Source organism: Pieris brassicae, chromosome 12 (genome assembly GCF_905147105.1).
Source record: "Pieris brassicae chromosome 12, ilPieBrab1.1, whole genome shotgun sequence".
NCBI lineage: Eukaryota > Metazoa > Arthropoda > Insecta > Lepidoptera > Pieridae > Pieris > Pieris brassicae.
This window is the reverse complement of record NC_059676.1, coordinates 9,881,869-9,902,188: the sequence shown is the minus strand read 5'-3', so window position 1 is coordinate 9,902,188 and position 20,320 is coordinate 9,881,869. Positions and strand designations below refer to the sequence as shown.

Below are 20,320 nucleotides of genomic sequence, written 5' to 3'. Positions count from 1 at the left end.
TAGAAGCGCGCTGCTTCTATATAATGCTAACTGCGAAGTCACACCAAGCTCGTGGCTGCCTCATATTACCTACTGTAATCAATATTGTATCAAGAATAACATTAAATTACTCTCTTAAAGACAATTGATTATAACTCTCAACACGCCCTTACTGTACACCTGGTACGTGCAGAGAGGGTTTGGCAACTCACTTCTGTACTTCTGTGTGATGAAGAGGGACGTGATTATCGCTCGTCGTAAATCCACCTTTAATGTGGAACACGGCGATTAATAAATGATACATTCACTGACAAATAAAATGTTCGAGTCGTATTGAAATTGAAAAATGTGTCCGGCCAAAATGGTCTGTAGTCTCTGACAACAAATGATAGCTGTCATAATTGAACGGAATTCAAAAATCAGAATATATATAGTATTTTTTGATAAACCATTTGATAACATACAAAAAATTAACAACTCGTAGTAGCTACAGCTGAAATTTTATTCATTTAGTAGAATATTGTATTGCACCAAAAGTAATCAATTTCAAGTTGTTCTGAAACTATATTTTTCTTAATAAGTTTTCGATTCCTTTAAAAAATATGATTGTATCGTAACCAACTGTGTTCTGTGACTTAAGGATACTTTGAATCCCCAGTGCCACTGGTCCTAGTGGAATGCTCGAGGGCAATAGAGCGTCGTGGAGCAGTGGACGGCATTTACCGTTTGTCTGGTGGGGCGGCGCTGACGCAGCGTTTACGCGCCGCTTTCGACGCTGGTCATCCGCCCGACCTAACCGCGCCATTACAGCGGGATCCGCATGCCTTGGCCAGTTTATTGAAGTGCTATTTTCGGTAAGACGTATTTTATTTATGATAAAGTCGTTTTGGTGTTTTTTATTTTTATTTTTTATTTATTTAATTGTTAAGCGATACCGCCGCCCATGGACACTCACATTGCGAGGAGGCTAGCAAGTGCGTTGCCGGCCTTTCAGGAATTGGTACGCTCTTTTCTTGAAGGACTCTAAGTCGAATCGGTTCGGAAATACTTCAGTGGGCAGCTGGTTCCACATAGTGGTGGTGCGTGGCAAAACTGCGTTAAAACGCTCAGTTGTGGAACGACGACAACGTTGACAGTTTACACGAAGAGTGAAATTTAAAGAAAACACTTTTTTACCGGATTGAAGCTATGTATTATTATAAACTTGTAATTATTTTACATAATTTTAAATTTCTCCCGACGTTTCGCGTGCTAATAATTATAAGTTAAAAAAAAATATTTAAATTATAGCATATTAGTTTGGCCGAGAGCTGTCACAAGCGATTTCATGAAATATTGTGTATTTTATGAGTTATTAAAAAAAAATGTCTTTACGGGCATACGTTTGTTGGACTAGACACTAGAGCGTGCGTAGGGAGACGCACTCTGAAATAAAAAGTGGTTTAAAGTAATTTTATCCAGTTTACGAGTTACTACTAAATTATATTAATAAGTGATTTTGTTGTTCCAGTGAGTTGCCAAACCCTCTCTGCACGTATCAGTTGTACGATAGTTTTGTGAGTGCGGTGCAAGTGCCTGAAGAGCAGAGATTAAAAGCCATGAGGGATACCGTTGTTAAACTACCACCACCGCACTATAGGTGAGTGTTGTCTGCATATAAGTATTGTGACTTCACTAAAACTGTCCGTAAACGCCTTTTTGTATGTATACTACAAAAAAAAATAGCTTTGCCCACCACCAATCGCTGTATGTAATTATATATTGTATACATAATTTGAAATAAAAAGAAGCTTATAACAGTTGTGGAAACACAAACACAGTTTTTATGTCCACCAGCCAGTTGGCCAGTTGACCAGCACGTTGAACAGATTCAAAATAACTAACTTATACTAACCTCTAACACACCACAACAATATAGTCATTGAATTGCGCGACACCTTGAAACATTGACGCTCCATAAATAGCCGATGTAAGAAACATGTTTTCAACGAGAATTCTCATTAGTATACATTTTGGTTATACATAATTTGAAATAAAAAGAAGCTTATAACAGTTGTGGAAACACAAACACAGTTTTTATGTCCATCAGCCAGTTGGCCAGTTGACCAGCACGTTGAACAGATTCAAAATAACTAACTTATACTAACCTATAACACACCACAACAATATAGTCATTGAATTGCGCGACACCTTGAAACATTGACGCTCCATAAATAGCCGATGTAAGAAACATGTTTTCAACGAGAATTCTCATTAGTATACATTTTGGTTATACATAATTTGAAATAAAAAGAAGCTTATAACAGTTGTGGAAACACAAACACAGTTTTTATGTCCACCAGCCAGTTGGCCAGTTGACCAGCACGTTGAACAGATTCAAAATAACTAACTTATACTAACCTCTAACACACCACAACAATATAGTCATTGAATTGCGCGACACCTTGAAACATTGACGCTCCATAAATAGCCGATGTAAGAAACATGTTTTCAACGAGAATTCTCATTAGTATACATTTTGGTTATACATAATTTGAAATAAAAAGAAGCTTATAACAGTTGTGGAAACACAAACACAGTTTTTATGTCCATCAGCCAGTTGGCCAGTTGACCAGCACGTTGAACAGATTCAAAATAACTAACTTATACTAACCTATAACACACCACAACAATATAGTCATTGAATTGCGCGACACCTTGAAACATTGACGCTCCATAAATAGCCGATGTAAGAAACATGTTTTCAACGAGAATTCTCATTAGTATACATTTTGGTTATACATAATTTGAAATAAAAAGAAGCTTATAACAGTTGTGGAAACACAAACACAGTTTTTATGTCCACCAGCCAGTTGGCCAGTTGACCAGCACGTTGAACAGATTCAAAATAACTAACTTATACTAACCTCTAACACACCACAACAATATAGTCATTGAATTGCGCGACACCTTGAAACATTGACGCTCCATAAATAGCCGATGTAAGAAACATGTTTTCAACGAGAATTCTCATTAGTATACATTTTGGTTATACATAATTTGAAATAAAAAGAAGCTTATAACAGTTGTGGAAACACAAACACAGTTTTTATGTCCATCAGCCAGTTGGCCAGTTGACCAGCACGTTGAACAGATTCAAAATAACTAACTTATACTAACCTATAACACACCACAACAATATAGTCATTGAATTGCGCGACACCTTGAAACATTGACGCTCCATAAATAGCCGATGTAAGAAACATGTTTTCAACGAGAATTCTCATTAGTATACATTTTGGTTATACATAATTTGAAATAAAAAGAAGCTTATAACAGTTGTGGAAACACAAACACAGTTTTTATGTCCATCAGCCAGTTGGCCAGTTGACCAGCACGTTGAACAGATTCAAAATAACTAACTTATACTAACCTATAACACACCACAACAATATAGTCATTGAATTGCGCGACACCTTGAAACATTGACGCTCCATAAATAGCCGATGTAAGAAACATGTTTTCAACGAGAATTCTCATTAGTATACATTTTGGTTATACATAATTTGAAATAAAAAGAAGCTTATAACAGTTGTGGAAACACAAACACAGTTTTTATGTCCATCAGCCAGTTGGCCAGTTGACCAGCACGTTGAACAGATTCAAAATAACTAACTTATACTAACCTATAACACACCACAACAATATAGTCATTGAATTGCGCGACACCTTGAAACATTGACGCTCCATAAATAGCCGATGTAAGAAACATGTTTTCAACGAGAATTCTCATTAGTATACATTTTGGTTATACATAATTTGAAATAAAAAGAAGCTTATAACAGTTGTGGAAACACAAACACAGTTTTTATGTCCATCAGCCAGTTGGCCAGTTGACCAGCACGTTGAACAGATTCAAAATAACTAACTTATACTAACCTATAACACACCACAACAATATAGTCATTGAATTGCGCGACACCTTGAAACATTGACGCTCCATAAATAGCCGATGTAAGAAACATGTTTTCAACGAGAATTCTCATTAGTATACATTTTGGTTATACATAATTTGAAATAAAAAGAAGCTTATAACAGTTGTGGAAACACAAACACAGTTTTTATGTCCACCAGCCAGTTGGCCAGTTGACCAGCACGTTGAACAGATTCAAAATAACTAACTTATACTAACCTATAACACACCACAACAATATAGTCATTGAATTGCGCGACACCTTGAAACATTGACGCTCCATAAATAGCCGATGTAAGAAACATGTTTTCAACGAGAATTCTCATTAGTATACATTTTGGTTATACATAATTTGAAATAAAAAGAAGCTTATAACAGTTGTGGAAACACAAACACAGTTTTTATGTCCATCAGCCAGTTGGCCAGTTGACCAGCACGTTGAACAGATTCAAAATAACTAACTTATACTAACCTATAACACACCACAACAATATAGTCATTGAATTGCGCGACACCTTGAAACATTGACGCTCCATAAATAGCCGATGTAAGAAACATGTTTTCAACGAGAATTCTCATTAGTATACATTTTGGTTATACATAATTTGAAATAAAAAGAAGCTTATAACAGTTGTGGAAACACAAACACAGTTTTTATGTCCATCAGCCAGTTGGCCAGTTGACCAGCACGTTGAACAGATTCAAAATAACTAACTTATACTAACCTATAACACACCACAACAATATAGTCATTGAATTGCGCGACACCTTGAAACATTGACGCTCCATAAATAGCCGATGTAAGAAACATGTTTTCAACGAGAATTCTCATTAGTATACATTTTGGTTATACATAATTTGAAATAAAAAGAAGCTTATAACAGTTGTGGAAACACAAACACAGTTTTTATGTCCACCAGCCAGTTGGCCAGTTGACCAGCACGTTGAACAGATTCAAAATAACTAACTTATACTAACCTCTAACACACCACAACCAAATAGTCATTGAATTGCGCGACACCTTGAAACATCGACGCTCCATAAATAGCCGATGTAAGAAACATGTTTTCAACGAGAATTCTCATTAGTATCACATTTTGCTTATACATAATTTGAAATAAAAAGAAGCTTATAACAGTTGTGGAAACACAAACACAGTTTTTATGTCCACCAGCCAACTGGCTGGCCAGTTGACCAGCACGTTGAACAGATTCAAAATAACTAACTTATACTAACCTATAACACACCACAACAATATAGTCATTGAATTGCGCGACACCTTGAAACATTGACGCTCCATAAATAGCCGATGTAAGAAACATGTTTTCAACGATAATTCTCATTAGTATCACATTTTGGTTATACATAATTTATAAACGTTCAATTTATGTATTTAATACAGGAAAAGGATTATTATTGAGATGGGTTAGAAATAATTATGACCTAATTGTACATATTTCAGGACCCTAGCGTATCTCATGCGTCATCTGCGCCGTGTGTCGTTGTTGAGCGAGTCGACGGGAATGACAGCTCGCAATATGGCGATCGTATGGGCGCCTAATTTGCTGTCTTCGCCTAAACCACAACACGCTTTGCAGGGGGTTGCCGTACAGGTATATGGAGAATGCCTTTCTTGTGTAATTTGTACTGTTTTTTGCCTTTAAAACCCTCGTTTGTTTGTTAATACTTTAAAAAGAATACATCTATAGCGCCTGGGGCAATGTGATGTTTCGTATTTTCATCCTTTTCCAGCCACTTTCATAAGACTTTATACATTCACTAACAATATTGAACAACATCTTCAACATGTCCTATGCTAAAACGGAAAGTATTCTGATTGTGTAAGAGTAGAAATGGTATAAATAAAATGTAAGTGTTAAGTAGAAATGATGTCAATTACCATTCATCTCAAATGGAATGGCTTAGCTGCCCATGAGAGGGGCGGGGGAGGGGGATCTTAGTGTATACAAATAATAAAGTTTGTTCCTTTTTTATGCAATGTAATAGTTATATTTATACAAAAAAAAATGTTTTCAGGCCGTTGTAACTGAATTCCTGATCTGTTACGCAGAAGATTTGTTTGCGCAAGAGCAGGGAGCTGACTCAGGTCCACAATCATTGGAACAGGTTAGTGTTGCAAATTGTAACAAAATCGTTTGACAATCGGGAATTCTACGATTAGTATGATGTTGTTAAAATTCACGTAAGATTCTAAGTTCAGAAAATACATTCAGAACTAAATCGAAGAAAATCCCACAAAAAATTCGGCCCGAAGGACCATTATATAGAAAATTCTTTATAAAAATAAATTTGAAAAAAACTTATACTTTACTCAGTGTTTGTGAAGTTGGTTAAATATATGTATATAGGGGTTAAATGTTTTATATAAAAACACTTTTCAGGATCGCATTGAGTGTCAAGTAGAGCTGCGAGGGCTAGAAGCAGGCAGAAGGCCTAAGAGCTTACCGTTGCATCCTCCCACTAAACTGTTAAGGTAAGCAATATGTTGGAACAATATTGATGCTCCATCGATATGGAGATCGTCTTTAAGTTTAATTAAGTGGTTAATTGTAATATTTAATTTAAATGGATTGCTTTTAATTTATAACAATTAAGTTTAAATGACCGAGCAGCGGCTTCAAATCGATATTACTTTTGATCACAACCTACCAGACCCAACTGGTCTCTCATCACCACAATACTCCACTCAAAACTCAATCAGAACTATCCTGGGTTTCCTGAACGCGCCTCGTCATCGGTCGTAAAATAACTCCTTTCATTGCTTAAGTAATAATAATAGCAAAACTAATAAAAGTATTACGTAAGCATATTTCCTGCAATTTATCCCCCCTCCCCCTCTTTCTCTTGTCAGCAAAAGTAAGCAAAGTAGTACATACACGTAAAAAAATAATAGTAGTACATACACGTATTATTTTTTTGTAGGAATCCTCTAAAGGCATTTCTTTATCAAGCATGGACTATGTGTGGGTAATGTGTGTAAAAAAATAAATAATTTTTGTTGACGTCATCACCAAATAAGAAAATTAAAGATCCCCCCCCCCCCCCCCTTATAGTGCTTACGTAATACTTGAACAGTCCCTGATTAAAAGTAATCAAAGATATTCAATGATTAAGCAAAGCATATTTCCTGACACACATATATATATATATACGACAATTATACTATAGATACGGAACCTTGCATTAACATTTTTCTTAAAAGGCTGAAGCTCTTGCGAGCCTCCTAGTCACCTCCTCCTATGAATGACCATCATCACTTAATATGAGATGAGCCTCCTGGCTCTTTGCTATTACATTAACAGACTACAGTTATTAGTTTTTATAAGTTTAGGGTATCTAGGAATATATTATTGTACTATAGGTTAAATTTTAACGTATAAGATATTTTCAAATAGTTTAAATTTAATAAACTCGATACCAGCGACACTTCTTACTAATATAACAAAAAACAATATTAAATTTAAATAAAAAAAATACTACATAAGTCAAACAATTATAAATTATGCTATGGCGCGTCAGTGTTTCGATTTGTTTACGACGTTTTACATGCAATTTTAATGGTTTGATTGTTATAAATTTACAGTTTATAGGCCTTAGTATATATGTCGGAGAATGAATATTTTAAAATTCCCGCCACTCTGAAGTTAGTCGTAGAATGCGGTGTGGTAAGGTAAGGTAGACTGTCAACGTTGACAATTGACAATGCCTAGTCTGTGTGATCTACTAAACGTCAGTGGCGCGACTGTTTCGTGGCAGTAAGTGAATTCTTTAGTCACTTGAGTTTCGAACGTCGCCTGCGCCGGACGTGCGCACTGACTGTGTTATAATGTCGGACGACGGTACTAACACCAATTTTGCAATTATTAATCGCGTTGAATCTGCGACATATATATATGTTAATGATTTAAATATGTTCGACGTCCCGGTGGATAGAAAAACTGTGTACAGTTTGTGTTTCCACCACAGCAACATCCTTTATATTAAGAACACTTATACAATAAATAAACTAAAGTATATTTTAGTTCAATTTAATTCTTAATGTTTTATTATAGTAATGAATACTTGTCATTCCAGTCTGGAAGAAGCCCGGCGTCGCGGCCAAGTGTGTGTCGGCAGTGAGATGATCGAATACCCTCCCCCTTCGGGTGCCATCGCGGCGGCCGCCACCACTCACCTCAAACCCGCTGGTCACTTGAAACCTAAATATATTGAGGTTAATTTTTATATATGTATATCTTTACTCTCTATATTTACAATTAATTAAAATCCAATGACACTGCAACCTTTTTAGGTCTGGCCCTCAGATTTCTGTATCTGTTTGGCTGTATCTGCCTCCTGTGTCCCATACACGCCGTCCATTTTTTAAGTCTAAGGCAAACCGGTTAAATGCGAATATAAAAAAGTCCATTGTTGCACAGCCGGGAATCGATCCTGCGACCTCAGAGATGAGACTATCACACTGAAGCCACTAGGCTAACACTACTCATTTACAATTGTTAAGCATATAAGGGTTATTCTAGAAGATTATGAAGAACTTTGATATATACTTTACAGTACTGAGATTTCATTTTCTTCTTGTTGGATGTTGATGACACTATTGATAACACATGCGATTTCAGAGGAAGCATACTTCTCCCACAAAGCCCTGTCCTATAAAAAGAGTCAAATATAATATAAATATGTATAAAGTTTATATGAAATTATTTTTCAGGTTGGCTCCGGACCAAATAATCTACCTCAGTACCACACTGTATTGGATTTACCAGCACCAGGTGAATGAAAATAAAACATAATTATGTTTATAAAAGCTTAATTATTTTAAATAAATATATTGCCTCTAAACTTCCCAAAAAAATTGTTAAATTTTCTTATGTTACAAGATTTTTTAAATCAACTAACAGACACTTGACCAACACTTCATATTCCAGGTGCAAAGCGAGCCCTAAAGCGCTCAGTGTCAGGTTGGCGTGGCCTCTTCAGCAGGAGCAAGCTGCATCGTCCTAGGCCCCACAGGCCACCACCTGCCGCGCCCCCTCCGCCTGTGAGCTTTTTACTTAAATTAGTACAAATATGCAAATATGCATACAGAATGCATACAAAAAAATATATATATATAACTATTTAGGCGTCAATTGATATTTAGTTAAGATATGTATTTAATAAAATAATAGTTAAATAAACATATTTTTAAGTGTTATATAGTTTATAAACACATGCGGATCCGACAGACGTTGTCCAGCATTTCAAGCGATTAGGATATTAAACTAAGTATGAAAAACCGACTGCATTTGTGAACCAAAACCATCCAGGGCATACAAAAGAATTCATTCAAATCGGTCCAGCCGTTTAAGATGAGTTCAGTGATATACACATACAGTGGAATTAAATATATATAAAGATAAGGCGGTCAAATAAACTTTTTAAAGCAAAAAACCCTACGAAGCAGTTCTGACTAGACTTCATTTGTTTTTTTTCTATCATATATTTTGTATATAAGATTTTCGCATATTAAAACAGTTATCGTGTCCCTTTTAATCCTTAAGGCAAAAAAGACCCAAAATACCAGTAGATATTCAATTTAAATATGAAATTATTAAATTTCCAGGAAATTGTGGCAATTACGCTTCGACCGGCGAAGTCTTGCGAGTCTTTAGTGTCAGAGAGCGATACCTTGGGGCCTTTAGCGATTAAAGCAGCCGCGCCCCTCAAACATCATACTAGGTAAAAATTCATTAGCCCCTAACCTGATTAATATATAGCTCAGGTTTGGTCACGTGACCATTTCCATTAAGAGTAGAGAAGTGCTTTATACATGTCATCAAAAAATTGAATTATCTAATAATTGAGTAATTTTATTTTATATTTAATTTTCTAATAATTGAGTAATTTTATTTTATATTTAATTTTCTAATAATTGAGTAATTTTATTTTATATTTAATTTTCTAATAATTGAATAATTTTATTTTATATTTAATTTTCTAATAATTGAATAATTTTATTTTATATTTAATTTTCTAATAATTGAATAATTTTATTTTATATTTAATTTTCTAATAATTGATTAATTTTATTTTATATTTTATTTTCTAATAATTGAGTAATTTTATTTTATATTTAATTTTCTAATAATTGAATAATTTTATTTTATATTTAATTTTCTAATAATTGAATAATTTTATTTTATATTTAATTTTCTAATAATTGAATAATTTTATTTTATATTTAATTTTCTAATAATTGATTAATTTTATTTTATATTTAATTTTCTAATAATTGAGTAATTTTATTTTATATTTAATTTTCTAATAATTGAATAATTTTATTTTATATTTAATTTTCTAATAATTGAATAATTTTATTTTATATTTAATTTTCTAATAATTGAATAATTTTATTTTATATTTAATTTTCTAATAATTGAATAATTTTATTTTATATTTAATTTTCTAATAATTGAGTAATTTTATTTTATATTTAATTTTCTAATAATTGAGTAATTTTATTTTATATTTAATTTTCTAATAATTGAGTAATTTTATTTTATATTTAATTTTCTAATAATTGAGTAATTTTATTTTATATTTAATTTTCTAATAATTGAGTAATTTTATTTTATATTTAATTTTCTAATAATTGAGTAATTTTATTTTATATTTAATTTTCTAAATTGAGTAATTTTATTTTATATTTAATTTTCTAATAATTGAGTAATTTTATTTTATATTTAATTTTCTAATAATTGAATAATTTTATTTTATATTTAATTTTCTAATAATTGAATAATTTTATTTTATATTTAATTTTCTAATAATTGAGTAATTTTATTTTATATTTAATTTTCTAATAATTGAGTAATTTTATTTTATATTTAATTTTCTAATAATTGAGTAATTTTATTTTATATTTAATTTTCTAATAATTGAATAATTTTATTTTATATTTAATTTTCTAATAATTGAATAATTTTATTTTATATTTAATTTTCTAATAATTGAATAATTTTATTTTATATTTAATTTTCTAATAATTGAATTATTGAATTTTCTATTAATTAAATTGATAAAAAATATGCGTAAGTAAAATAACTGTAAGAAGTACACACTAAGTAGTAGTTATTTTGTAGATAAAAACTATACAAAATGGACTATCAATATCTCTAAAATAACAGGACTAGTAATATTTCGTTAAACTCAATGCGCGTGAGTACAATCGCCGTCGAAATACGTTAATATACGGTAAAAAGTCATAAATAATAGAATTTTGAAATCTACTTTCAGGTCGTCTTCCTGTGATTCGTACTTTGAGCCTTGGCAGGCGGAGTTAGCGGGGATGCGTTTACGCCTTTCGCCGCAGGAGAGGGACAGACATATGTTCAGCGAGGAGGACGACACGGGACAGCAAGCGCAGGTATTTTATGTTAATTTATTTATAAGTTTTCTTACAGATACACATCTATATTATAAAAGAAAACACTTAGACAATATTCCAAGCCAAAACAGATTACATACACCACAAAATATATGAAACAGAAACTATAAATAGATTTTTTTTAAAAAACTGACCTTAAAAAAACAACTCAATACTTTAAAGAAAATACTAAATTGTTATTCATGTATTTATTTGCATTCCATAACGTTACAAAAGATGTTTATGAGGCTTAAAGCTAGGTACAATATTATGGACCCTGTTAGGGCACAGCAAAAGAAGGCATTACGAAACCTATATAACATAGCTAATAGCAACACGATAAAAAATAGCACATAAAACTTCACACTCCAGGCTAGTACCAATTACATAGAATAACATTTTTTTTATTTATTGAATTTTGTATATTTAGGGATTAATAATCATGAAATTAAGCTATATTTTTATCTTCTAGGTACTCATTAACGCTATAATAACATTTACGTATAAGAAGTTTTTTTAGTTTGTTTGTAAATATATGTATCTTTTTCTCATTTCTTAGTGTCTCCGGTAGTTTATTATAAATTTTGTTTGACATGACTAGTGGGCTTGATGCATGTATTTGTATTCGGGAAGATGGTAGGTTTAGGCGTTTTTTCTGTCGAAGTGTATATCTTGTCTGTATGTCTTCGCGTGTGGTGTAAAATTCTTTGTGTATACTGCTAAATAAAGTCTAAAGTCTTCCAAAAAAATATTTCTATAACCCTCCTTAGTAAAGTGGAAAATATCTACATCTTCATAAATTGTATTGTAGATAGCTAATTGGTGTACAAGTAACAATTGTAAATATCTATTTGCATACAAGGGAGGGATTCTTTAAGAAATGAATACTAGCTATCTATCTATCCGCTCATTAAGATAGCGTACAAAATAATAATTCCAGCCGACTCTGACGAGATTCTAATGAATCTTAATCAATTATCTGCATAACTATTGATTAAATTTTTACATTTTTAAGAGTACATGTTTGTACTCTGATCTCAAATTAAGTATTTTAAGTTCACACAACGTCTTATTGCGTAACTCTCCCTCTCTCTCTCTGAAATATGGCGGGGGGGGGGGGGGGAGAAATATTTCTAGAATATAAGTGCGTGCTCCTATTTCACCATGCCTCCTGCTGACGTCATGTGGAACATGGTGTTATGGTTGCAGCTCCTTACAAACGTTGCGTAATACAAAAAAAACTTTGCAATTAAAAAGAGTGGCGGAGAGTTTGACAGTTTTTCTCTTCCGTTCTACGCCCTTGATTTGAGATGTGGCAGTTAATGTTAAATTAGAAGCATTTAACGTATATTTATTTTTTATTGACGTTCATAAGTGTACATAGTGTTACCTATATGAATTAATGATTTTTTACTTCGAAGTCAATGTGACAATTACATTTTTAATTAAGTTAACAAAATCGTATCCTAGGCCCAGATGCCAATTCGCTTACTGAATAATATTCATGAGCGAGGTTACATCAAACTTTATTTCGACATGTCATAACATTAGATAAACGTTCGACCAACCAGGCTTAAGAAGATAAACCACTCCTTATAAGTAAATTGTATTAACAACAAACTCCCAAATTACAGAATGACCACTGTATAAACGCAAAACTCTCGTTAAACGTAAATTAATCAATAAAGCTTTTTTTTTATAAATTTGACGATTATTTAAATGATTCTAATCCTTGGGATTGATTTGCTCCAGTTCAAATTTGTATGACTCAAAACGTGGCGATTAAAAATAGTTGCGGAGAAAATGCTAGCGACTTGATTGAATATCGATATTTAATTAATTAATTTAACAACTTTACTGCGACATATATTAATTTATTTTCGTGTTAAATTATTAGTTTTTTTTTAACATTTACAGGATGACTCGGCCTGCTCTTCGCCAGTGGATTCGAATCCCGCGAGTAACGAGCCAAGTCCGAGGAGGTTGTTGCGCGCCGAAGTACATCCCACTGACACTTTGGAAAGGTATTTTTAATATTGATATATGTTCTGACAGTTAAGTATGTTACTATAGCGGTGCATCGTGAGGAAACCGACATCTCTTAGTCACAAAAAGTCTTCTACTTAATAAAAAAACACTTTTTGAACGGATTAAAGCTATGTATTATTATTAAAAACTTATAATTATTTACATAATTCTTTTAAAAAAAAATCCGACGTATCGCGTGCTTTTCAGCGTGCCTGGTCACGGTAAGCACGCGAAACGTCGGATTATTTTTTTTGAATTATACATAGCTTTAATCCGTTCAAAAAGTGTTTTTCTTAATGTGTAAAAGCTATTTTAACAAAAGAAGTTTTCTACTTTTTAAGTAAAATAATTATCACTAAATGGTATCAAACATCTACGGCATAGATCTAATAGGCTTGGTTGTTTGATTTTCTGTATCTCTGTGTGCATGTGAATGATTAGTTATTATTATTATTTTCAGAAAACGTGTCGCCCTCGACAACTTGGAGCAACAAGACATGGGTTATATCGACGAGAGCGGAACCTGCAGCCCACTAGCTGAGAAGAGACCGGCTTACAACCGACCACTAAGCCCAAGGAGGCAGGCTGTTGCTAAACGGTAATCTATATATATATATCTCAATTATGCTTTAGGTTATCAATCAAAATAGTATCAATAATATAATTCAGTGGCGCTACAACCTTTTTAGGTCTGGACCTCAGATTTATGTATCTATATTCTATCAATCTATAATGCAAAGAGGTGATCACAATGTTTTCCTTCATCGTTCGAGCGAATGTTAAATGCGCACATAGTAAGAAAATCCAGCCGGGGATCGAACCTACGACTTCAGGAATGAGAATATAGAATTATTACTATCACCTAATCAGTAGTTTATGTATTTTTATAGAACTTTCGAGATCTAGATTAAACAAATTGTAAAAGCATTTTATTGAAAGAAAACACTTTTTTACCGGATTCAAATGAATTATTATAAATTTATAGTTATTTTACATAATTTTAAATTTTTCCCGACGTTTCGCGTGCTAATAATCATAAGTTTATAATAATACATAGCTTCAATCCGGTAAAAATGTTTTCTTTAAATTTTTAAAAGCTATGTTATGTTAACAAAAGACAATACTAAAGCGTTTTATACTGTATTGGGAGAAATATTGTCTTATTCACGAAAATAGTTGTCTATTGGTGCGAGTTTTTTTATGAGCAAGAGAAAAGAGAAAAGAAAGACACTTGTCTCCTAGAACCACTAACTAGGGTGGAATTTTTAACAATAGTTATTTATCTTCTCGAATTAATATTCTCTATATACATTCTCATATTTTTACAGCATTTTTATTATTTATATTATTTTATAGTAACTGTCTATTAATGCAATAGAAAAATTAAAATAAGCCATTGTGAAGCGTGGGGGGGGGGTAATACTTAAAAATGTACTTAGAAAAGATTAATGGATAATTGAAGTGAAAATTCTTTATCGACGTTATAAAAAAAATTACCGTCACATTTTTCGGTTACGCGCCATCTTTTTCTTGTCTCTACCACGGTTGATTCGAAGAGATTCAAAGCCATTTATAACAAACATATATAATAACGATAACAATGATAGTAATCATTCTATTACAATGAATGAAATTCTGTAATAATCTCAGTAGTAATAAGGTAAAATGAAATAATTGTATTATTTGTATTCATGTCTATGATAATAAAAGCCTTTTGTTAAAGTTTAGCTAATTTAATTTTATTTAACCAATTTCTGTAAAGTTGCATATAATAGAAAAAAAATCGTAAAATAAGGTTTTAAACAAGTTTCACTTACGTGTAGAAGATTTTTTATTTTCATAAAAATCACTTTATTATATAATAGTTAAATTTGTACCATAAATCCAAATAAAATAAAAGTCAATTTCGGCTATAAAACTCGTAATTACATAAATGTATATAGACATCTGTGAATGAACTTAAAATTGTGGTAACAGGGTGTGCAAAGACCGCGACAGTCCGCTGTCTTCTACTTCTGACTCCCAAGCGACACTTTCAAATGTCAAACTGAGGTAAGCTCATTCAGTCATTTTCTATATTAATGTTGTACGCTAGAAATAATCTATTTTCTTTTAAATTACAGTAGTTCTTTAGGGAGCGTTTAAGTATTACGTCACGCATTTTTTGGAGATTCCCCCCCCCCCCCCCCCCCCCAGACGAAAGCCGTAACGTTGTTATCTGTAGCCAATAGTCAAACGTTTCGTGATCACCCAGTGAGTCTTTTTACCTCTAAAACTTACCATTATGTGGTGTAAAGTACTGGAAAGTTGAAAATAATATTATCAATAACGCGTAATTCAATCCCCGCCCCGCATCGTAACGTTTTACAAGGGGGATCCCCCCCCCCCCCCCAAATTTGATACGTAATACTCGAACGCTCCCATAGATGTTTTTGTTAGTAATATAGTTGTAGTAAGAAAATGGATTAATTCAAGTCGCAAGTGTTTTAGAATGGTGTTAGTTATTAAACAAAAATTACGATAAAAAACTTTAACAAAATATTCATACTTTTATTATTGAGTACTTTCGGTAAATAAAATCGTGTTCTATATGAGTATCATATACGCATACAATGTAAATAATTGTGTGCTAAATCCCAGACGAAATACCTTTTTTTTCAGGATAGTAAAAATTACTGTGGCGAAAGAACGCACACACAGACAGGTAAATCTAACTAACATCAATCTAAACACTAATTTATCATTCATATTAATATTTCATGGCTTCACAGTACTCCCAAAATATAGAATAATGAGCAAACAGATCTTCGTCAGTGGACGTATCCCCTGAACAATGCATTAGCATTTTGCGCCTCGTTCCAAAGGAATAGGAGTCAAAAAAAAATATTTATTCATATAGGTAACAATACACATAAGTGGAACGTCAATAAAAATTAATATATATTGAATGCTTCTAATTTTACATTTACTGCCAGTTCTCAAATCGAGGGCGTAGAACGGAAGAGAAAAACTGGCAATAAATCGCCACTCTTTTTAATCGCCAAGTTTTTGCTTTACACAACGTTTGTAAGAAGCAACCATCACACCATGTTCCACATGACATCAGCAGGAGGCATGATGAAATAGGATCACGTGTACACAATAGAACCACTTGGTCGACCACTGGCGAAAATCTGTATGCTCATTATCAATTTGAGAGTAGTGTACTACGATACTATGCGGTTTTGAAATAATGTTCGTCCCCGACATGTTTCCTTTCCGTGATAACGGATTAGTACGAAAACACCTTGCTCCATACAAATTTGTTTGATGATAGCGGATTCACGACCATACTTAAGATTTGCTTAGAGACCAGGCGTGCCTCACATTATATAAAAAAAATCACCCTTTACTGTGTTGTTGAAAAAGTATTAGACGTAAGTACGTGTAGTAATAGATTAACAATTATACATTGTCAATTCAATGTGAGACTCGCTGTAAATTCCCTTAAAATAAATATTCTAGTTGAACGATGGATTGTATGCATGTGCATTGTACTGGACTCTAGACACATAAGGATTGATCCCTTTATAGAAATTAGTCAGAAATTCATCAAACAAAATAAGCGATCACGGCAAAACTAGCATAGTATCGTAGGAAGTTTATAGCTTACTTGTGGGCTAAATTAACAAAACGCTTGCAGAGAAAGAAATTCGCCACGGAAACAAAAAAACTCAGCGCGCTACAGCGGCATGCACGCCCCGGTACTAAATGACCCCGACAAACCGATCACCCGCCTCACGTGGCACGGAAAAGACGGGCATTCTACGCTTATAAAGATAGACTGGCCGGTCGAAAACTCGACTGGTAACCTCACGACCAGCACCATAAACTCTAGTCCCATAACCCCAGTCACACCAAACTACGATCCGCTAGAGAGTGACTCGGAAACCAGCGAAAACAAACACACGATAAAAATAACCAGCGACTGCGATAACTGTGATGAGGAGAAATGTCTTAAATGTGAACTGAAAGCGACCGATTACGAAAATATGAAAGTTATACGAGATTATTCGGAACGAACACATGAGAGTTTAGAAGCCAGCCCACTACATTCGACAGATATAAGTTACCAGAATCTCAATAGACTATCGGCTGTCTCGACGTCATCAAATTCAGAACAGATATCGAAGAAAGAGGATCTAATGAAAATAATGACTTCGTCGCATGAGAGTTCGTCGAGCTATTCGAACGTTAGCTTGAAACACGACGAGTTGTACGAGTGCTACAACTATACGAGGCCGAATTATATAAATTTACAATCTTCTAGTACGTCTAAAAGCTCTCCGGGTAGTCCATTAAAAAGTCCTCTCAAATCTACCATAAGTATCACATTCCGTTCGCCCACAAAGTCAAAGTCGCCAGATTACGAACCGATAATCAATGACACCCCTACGAACGAAAGAGATTCTGTCTATGAAGATATAGATTTAGAGAAAAATCTGTCTATAGTCGAAGAAGCAACCATTCCACAGACTGATGCAAGTTTGCCAACTCAGCAAGCGTGCCAACCTGAAGATTTTACCCAGGACCTTATTATATTAGAGACGCCTACAGAAACCAATTTAGATGAAAACGTAGATGTCTATAGTCAAGTTAAATTCTTTAGAAAAAGCATTGAAGAAGTCAATGCTATGATATTAGAATCTCCGGAAAGAGATATTGATTATGAAAATGTTAATTTTAATACAGAACGTGATTATGAAAATATTAACGTTGATACTCTAAAAATCTGTGATAAAGTAGATATAAGTGCAAAGGAAAATGAATCTATCGAACATGAAAACGGGAATGTGATAAAACCTAAAGTCTCAACAAATTTAAATGTTCGTGAATTAGCCATACGTTTCGAAAGTCCTACCGAACAAAAGGGTCCGTTTTCTTTTGAAAAATTCAAAACTGAGGTTAAGTTCTCTGCTGAGAATTCATCGGAAAAGGATACACCAGAAAGACCAGAGAAGAAAAGAGATGCAACCGTAAAATTACCGCCGCCCGTTTCACCAAAAACATACAAATTATCCAAAAACTCGTGCAACGCTCGATCTTTGGATGAAAATGCCTTTATCAAAGAATTTGGTACTGATAAAGATAGACGCAAAAGTTTAGAAGTACGCGACGTTAAAAGGACGTCTAAATTCCTCCCAGATTTAAACCTCAATACTGAAGAGCCTGAGCCAAAAATCGATAGTATAACACCCACAACTGAAAACAAAATATCCCTCGTTCAAAGGTTCGACGTGAAACCTGACATAAAGAACTTAATAGGCTTCGAAACGGAGAAGAAATTGAGCAGAGAGAGAATAGAGAAGTATAAGGAAGAACGTAGGAATTTCTTGCGGGAAAAGTATAGTTCCCAATCGTTTAGAAGTAATCCAGAGCAATTGACGCGGATCAAATTAAAAAAAGATGATGAAAAAATTGAAAATTGCGAGAGATTAAAAGAAGCTAAATTCGAAAGGAGAAATACGGTTGATTTGGGCCAACGTATGAGGTTTTCGTTAGCCAGAAGTGCTAATGCTTTAGATACTATCCCGTCGCCTTTGAGTCCCGTTCAGGACTTTAACGGGGAAGCCAGTCGAAGCAGGGACGATAGGTATGTACAGTTTTGCACGTCGGCCAACGATCTTCCATACAACATACTAAATAGTTGGTTGTATTGGAGAATCGTTGGTGTTTACGTAGTCCCAAATCCCAATACCTAGAGAATTTTGTACATAGATTGACAAAGCACTAAACGATTCGTTTTTTATATCATTCCTAATTGCATTTGCTTTTCTACTAAATACTACGGTTTTCGAGTTTGATATTAAAATAGGCTTAATTAACAGCAGTTTTTTAATAAGATTAATTATGAATTTCGGATGATAGACTGTATAAAAACAAATATTTTCAGGAAAGAGAAAACATCACCATCATACAACATACGAGATATGGCGGCGTTGTTCGAACAGAAGTCACAGAGCAGCACAAACGCCGGTTGACGGTTAAATAAAGACGGTAACGGTAACGCCAATAACGTGACAAAAACACCGTCTATTTAAAGCTAGGTAAAAACGCTAATTGTGAAATATTATGATTTGTTATAACGTGATCTATTTGGATGACATCATTGTTTTAATTTTCGTAAATTGTAATTTATTGTATGTACAAAAATGTAGCATGTCTGGCTTCGATCACGTGATCACAGCGGTAATAACGCCTCACGCCCGCCATTTCAATTGTCCAAAACACCAAAAAAATAAGGTTTTGAGTACATTTAAAACTTATGTAACTCAACGTTTTGAGTGCTTATGCAAGATGTCTGTCCAAAATCGCGATTGAATGTGAAGTTTTAATACAATTCGCGTTTATATAAAACATTGTGTTATTAGACAGAAACATGACGACAATGTCCAGTATGTTTGTTCAGAATATTGATTTCTGAATATCTCGTAGGTAGATAACTTACGTCACGTGATTTTGAAGATCGGTCTCTAGCATGAGTTTGACGGAGTTTTAAACAGTACTGTCAAATTTTCTTACGTGCTGTAATAGTATAATTTCGCAGCCAAATAGCTTAATTAGCCGTTCAATCAACAGCCTAGCCTCTTTACTAAACAGCGCCGTTTAACAAGCGGCAATTATTACATTTAACAAACTGCCTTGTATGGTACAATGAATTATTACATTTAACAAACTGCCTTGTACCATGTCAAACAAAATCAAACATCTGACATACATTTTTTTAAATTTAAAATGTAAATTATTACTGTTCTTTGGAAATTAGGAGTTGACCCCATGCCCCAGCCAGTTTCGGCGCAAAATGGCTGAACATCATTAATGACTATTGTTAGACGACGCTGTTAGTAGATGCTAAAGTCTCGTGTCATAAATCATATTTATCTGTCTGTCTC

At 33.5% G+C, this 20,320-nt stretch overlaps 1 protein-coding gene across 5 annotated transcripts in view; it reads left to right on the top strand.

Annotated features, from left to right (window-relative positions):
- LOC123716958 (GTPase-activating protein CdGAPr) overlaps window positions 1-20,054 on the top strand; it is a 61,613-nt gene extending 41,559 nt beyond the window's left edge. For 3 of the 5 annotated variants that reach the window (XM_045672678.1, XM_045672676.1, XM_045672677.1), the window contains exons 12-26: window positions 638-833; window positions 1,490-1,618; window positions 5,394-5,544; window positions 5,969-6,058; window positions 6,334-6,425; window positions 8,027-8,165; window positions 8,664-8,724; window positions 8,881-8,993; window positions 9,558-9,673; window positions 11,231-11,360; window positions 13,278-13,384; window positions 13,849-13,986; window positions 15,366-15,440; window positions 17,071-19,020; window positions 19,321-20,054. In XM_045672678.1, coding sequence (XP_045528634.1) covers window positions 638-833; window positions 1,490-1,618; window positions 5,394-5,544; window positions 5,969-6,058; window positions 6,334-6,425; window positions 8,027-8,165; window positions 8,664-8,724; window positions 8,881-8,993; window positions 9,558-9,673; window positions 11,231-11,360; window positions 13,278-13,384; window positions 13,849-13,986; window positions 15,366-15,440; window positions 17,071-19,020; window positions 19,321-19,408 — 3,575 coding nt within the window. In that variant the 3' untranslated portion in view covers window positions 19,409-20,054. Of the gene's footprint in view, window positions 1-637; window positions 834-1,489; window positions 1,619-5,393; window positions 5,545-5,968; window positions 6,059-6,333; window positions 6,426-8,026; window positions 8,166-8,663; window positions 8,725-8,880; window positions 8,994-9,557; window positions 9,674-11,230; window positions 11,361-13,277; window positions 13,385-13,848; window positions 13,987-15,365; window positions 15,441-16,049; window positions 16,093-17,070; window positions 19,021-19,320 lie in introns of those variants that run through there. The other 2 variants (XM_045672679.1, XM_045672680.1) reach the window with 2 other exon arrangements.
- The last annotated feature ends 266 nt before the right edge of the window (window positions 20,055-20,320 follow it).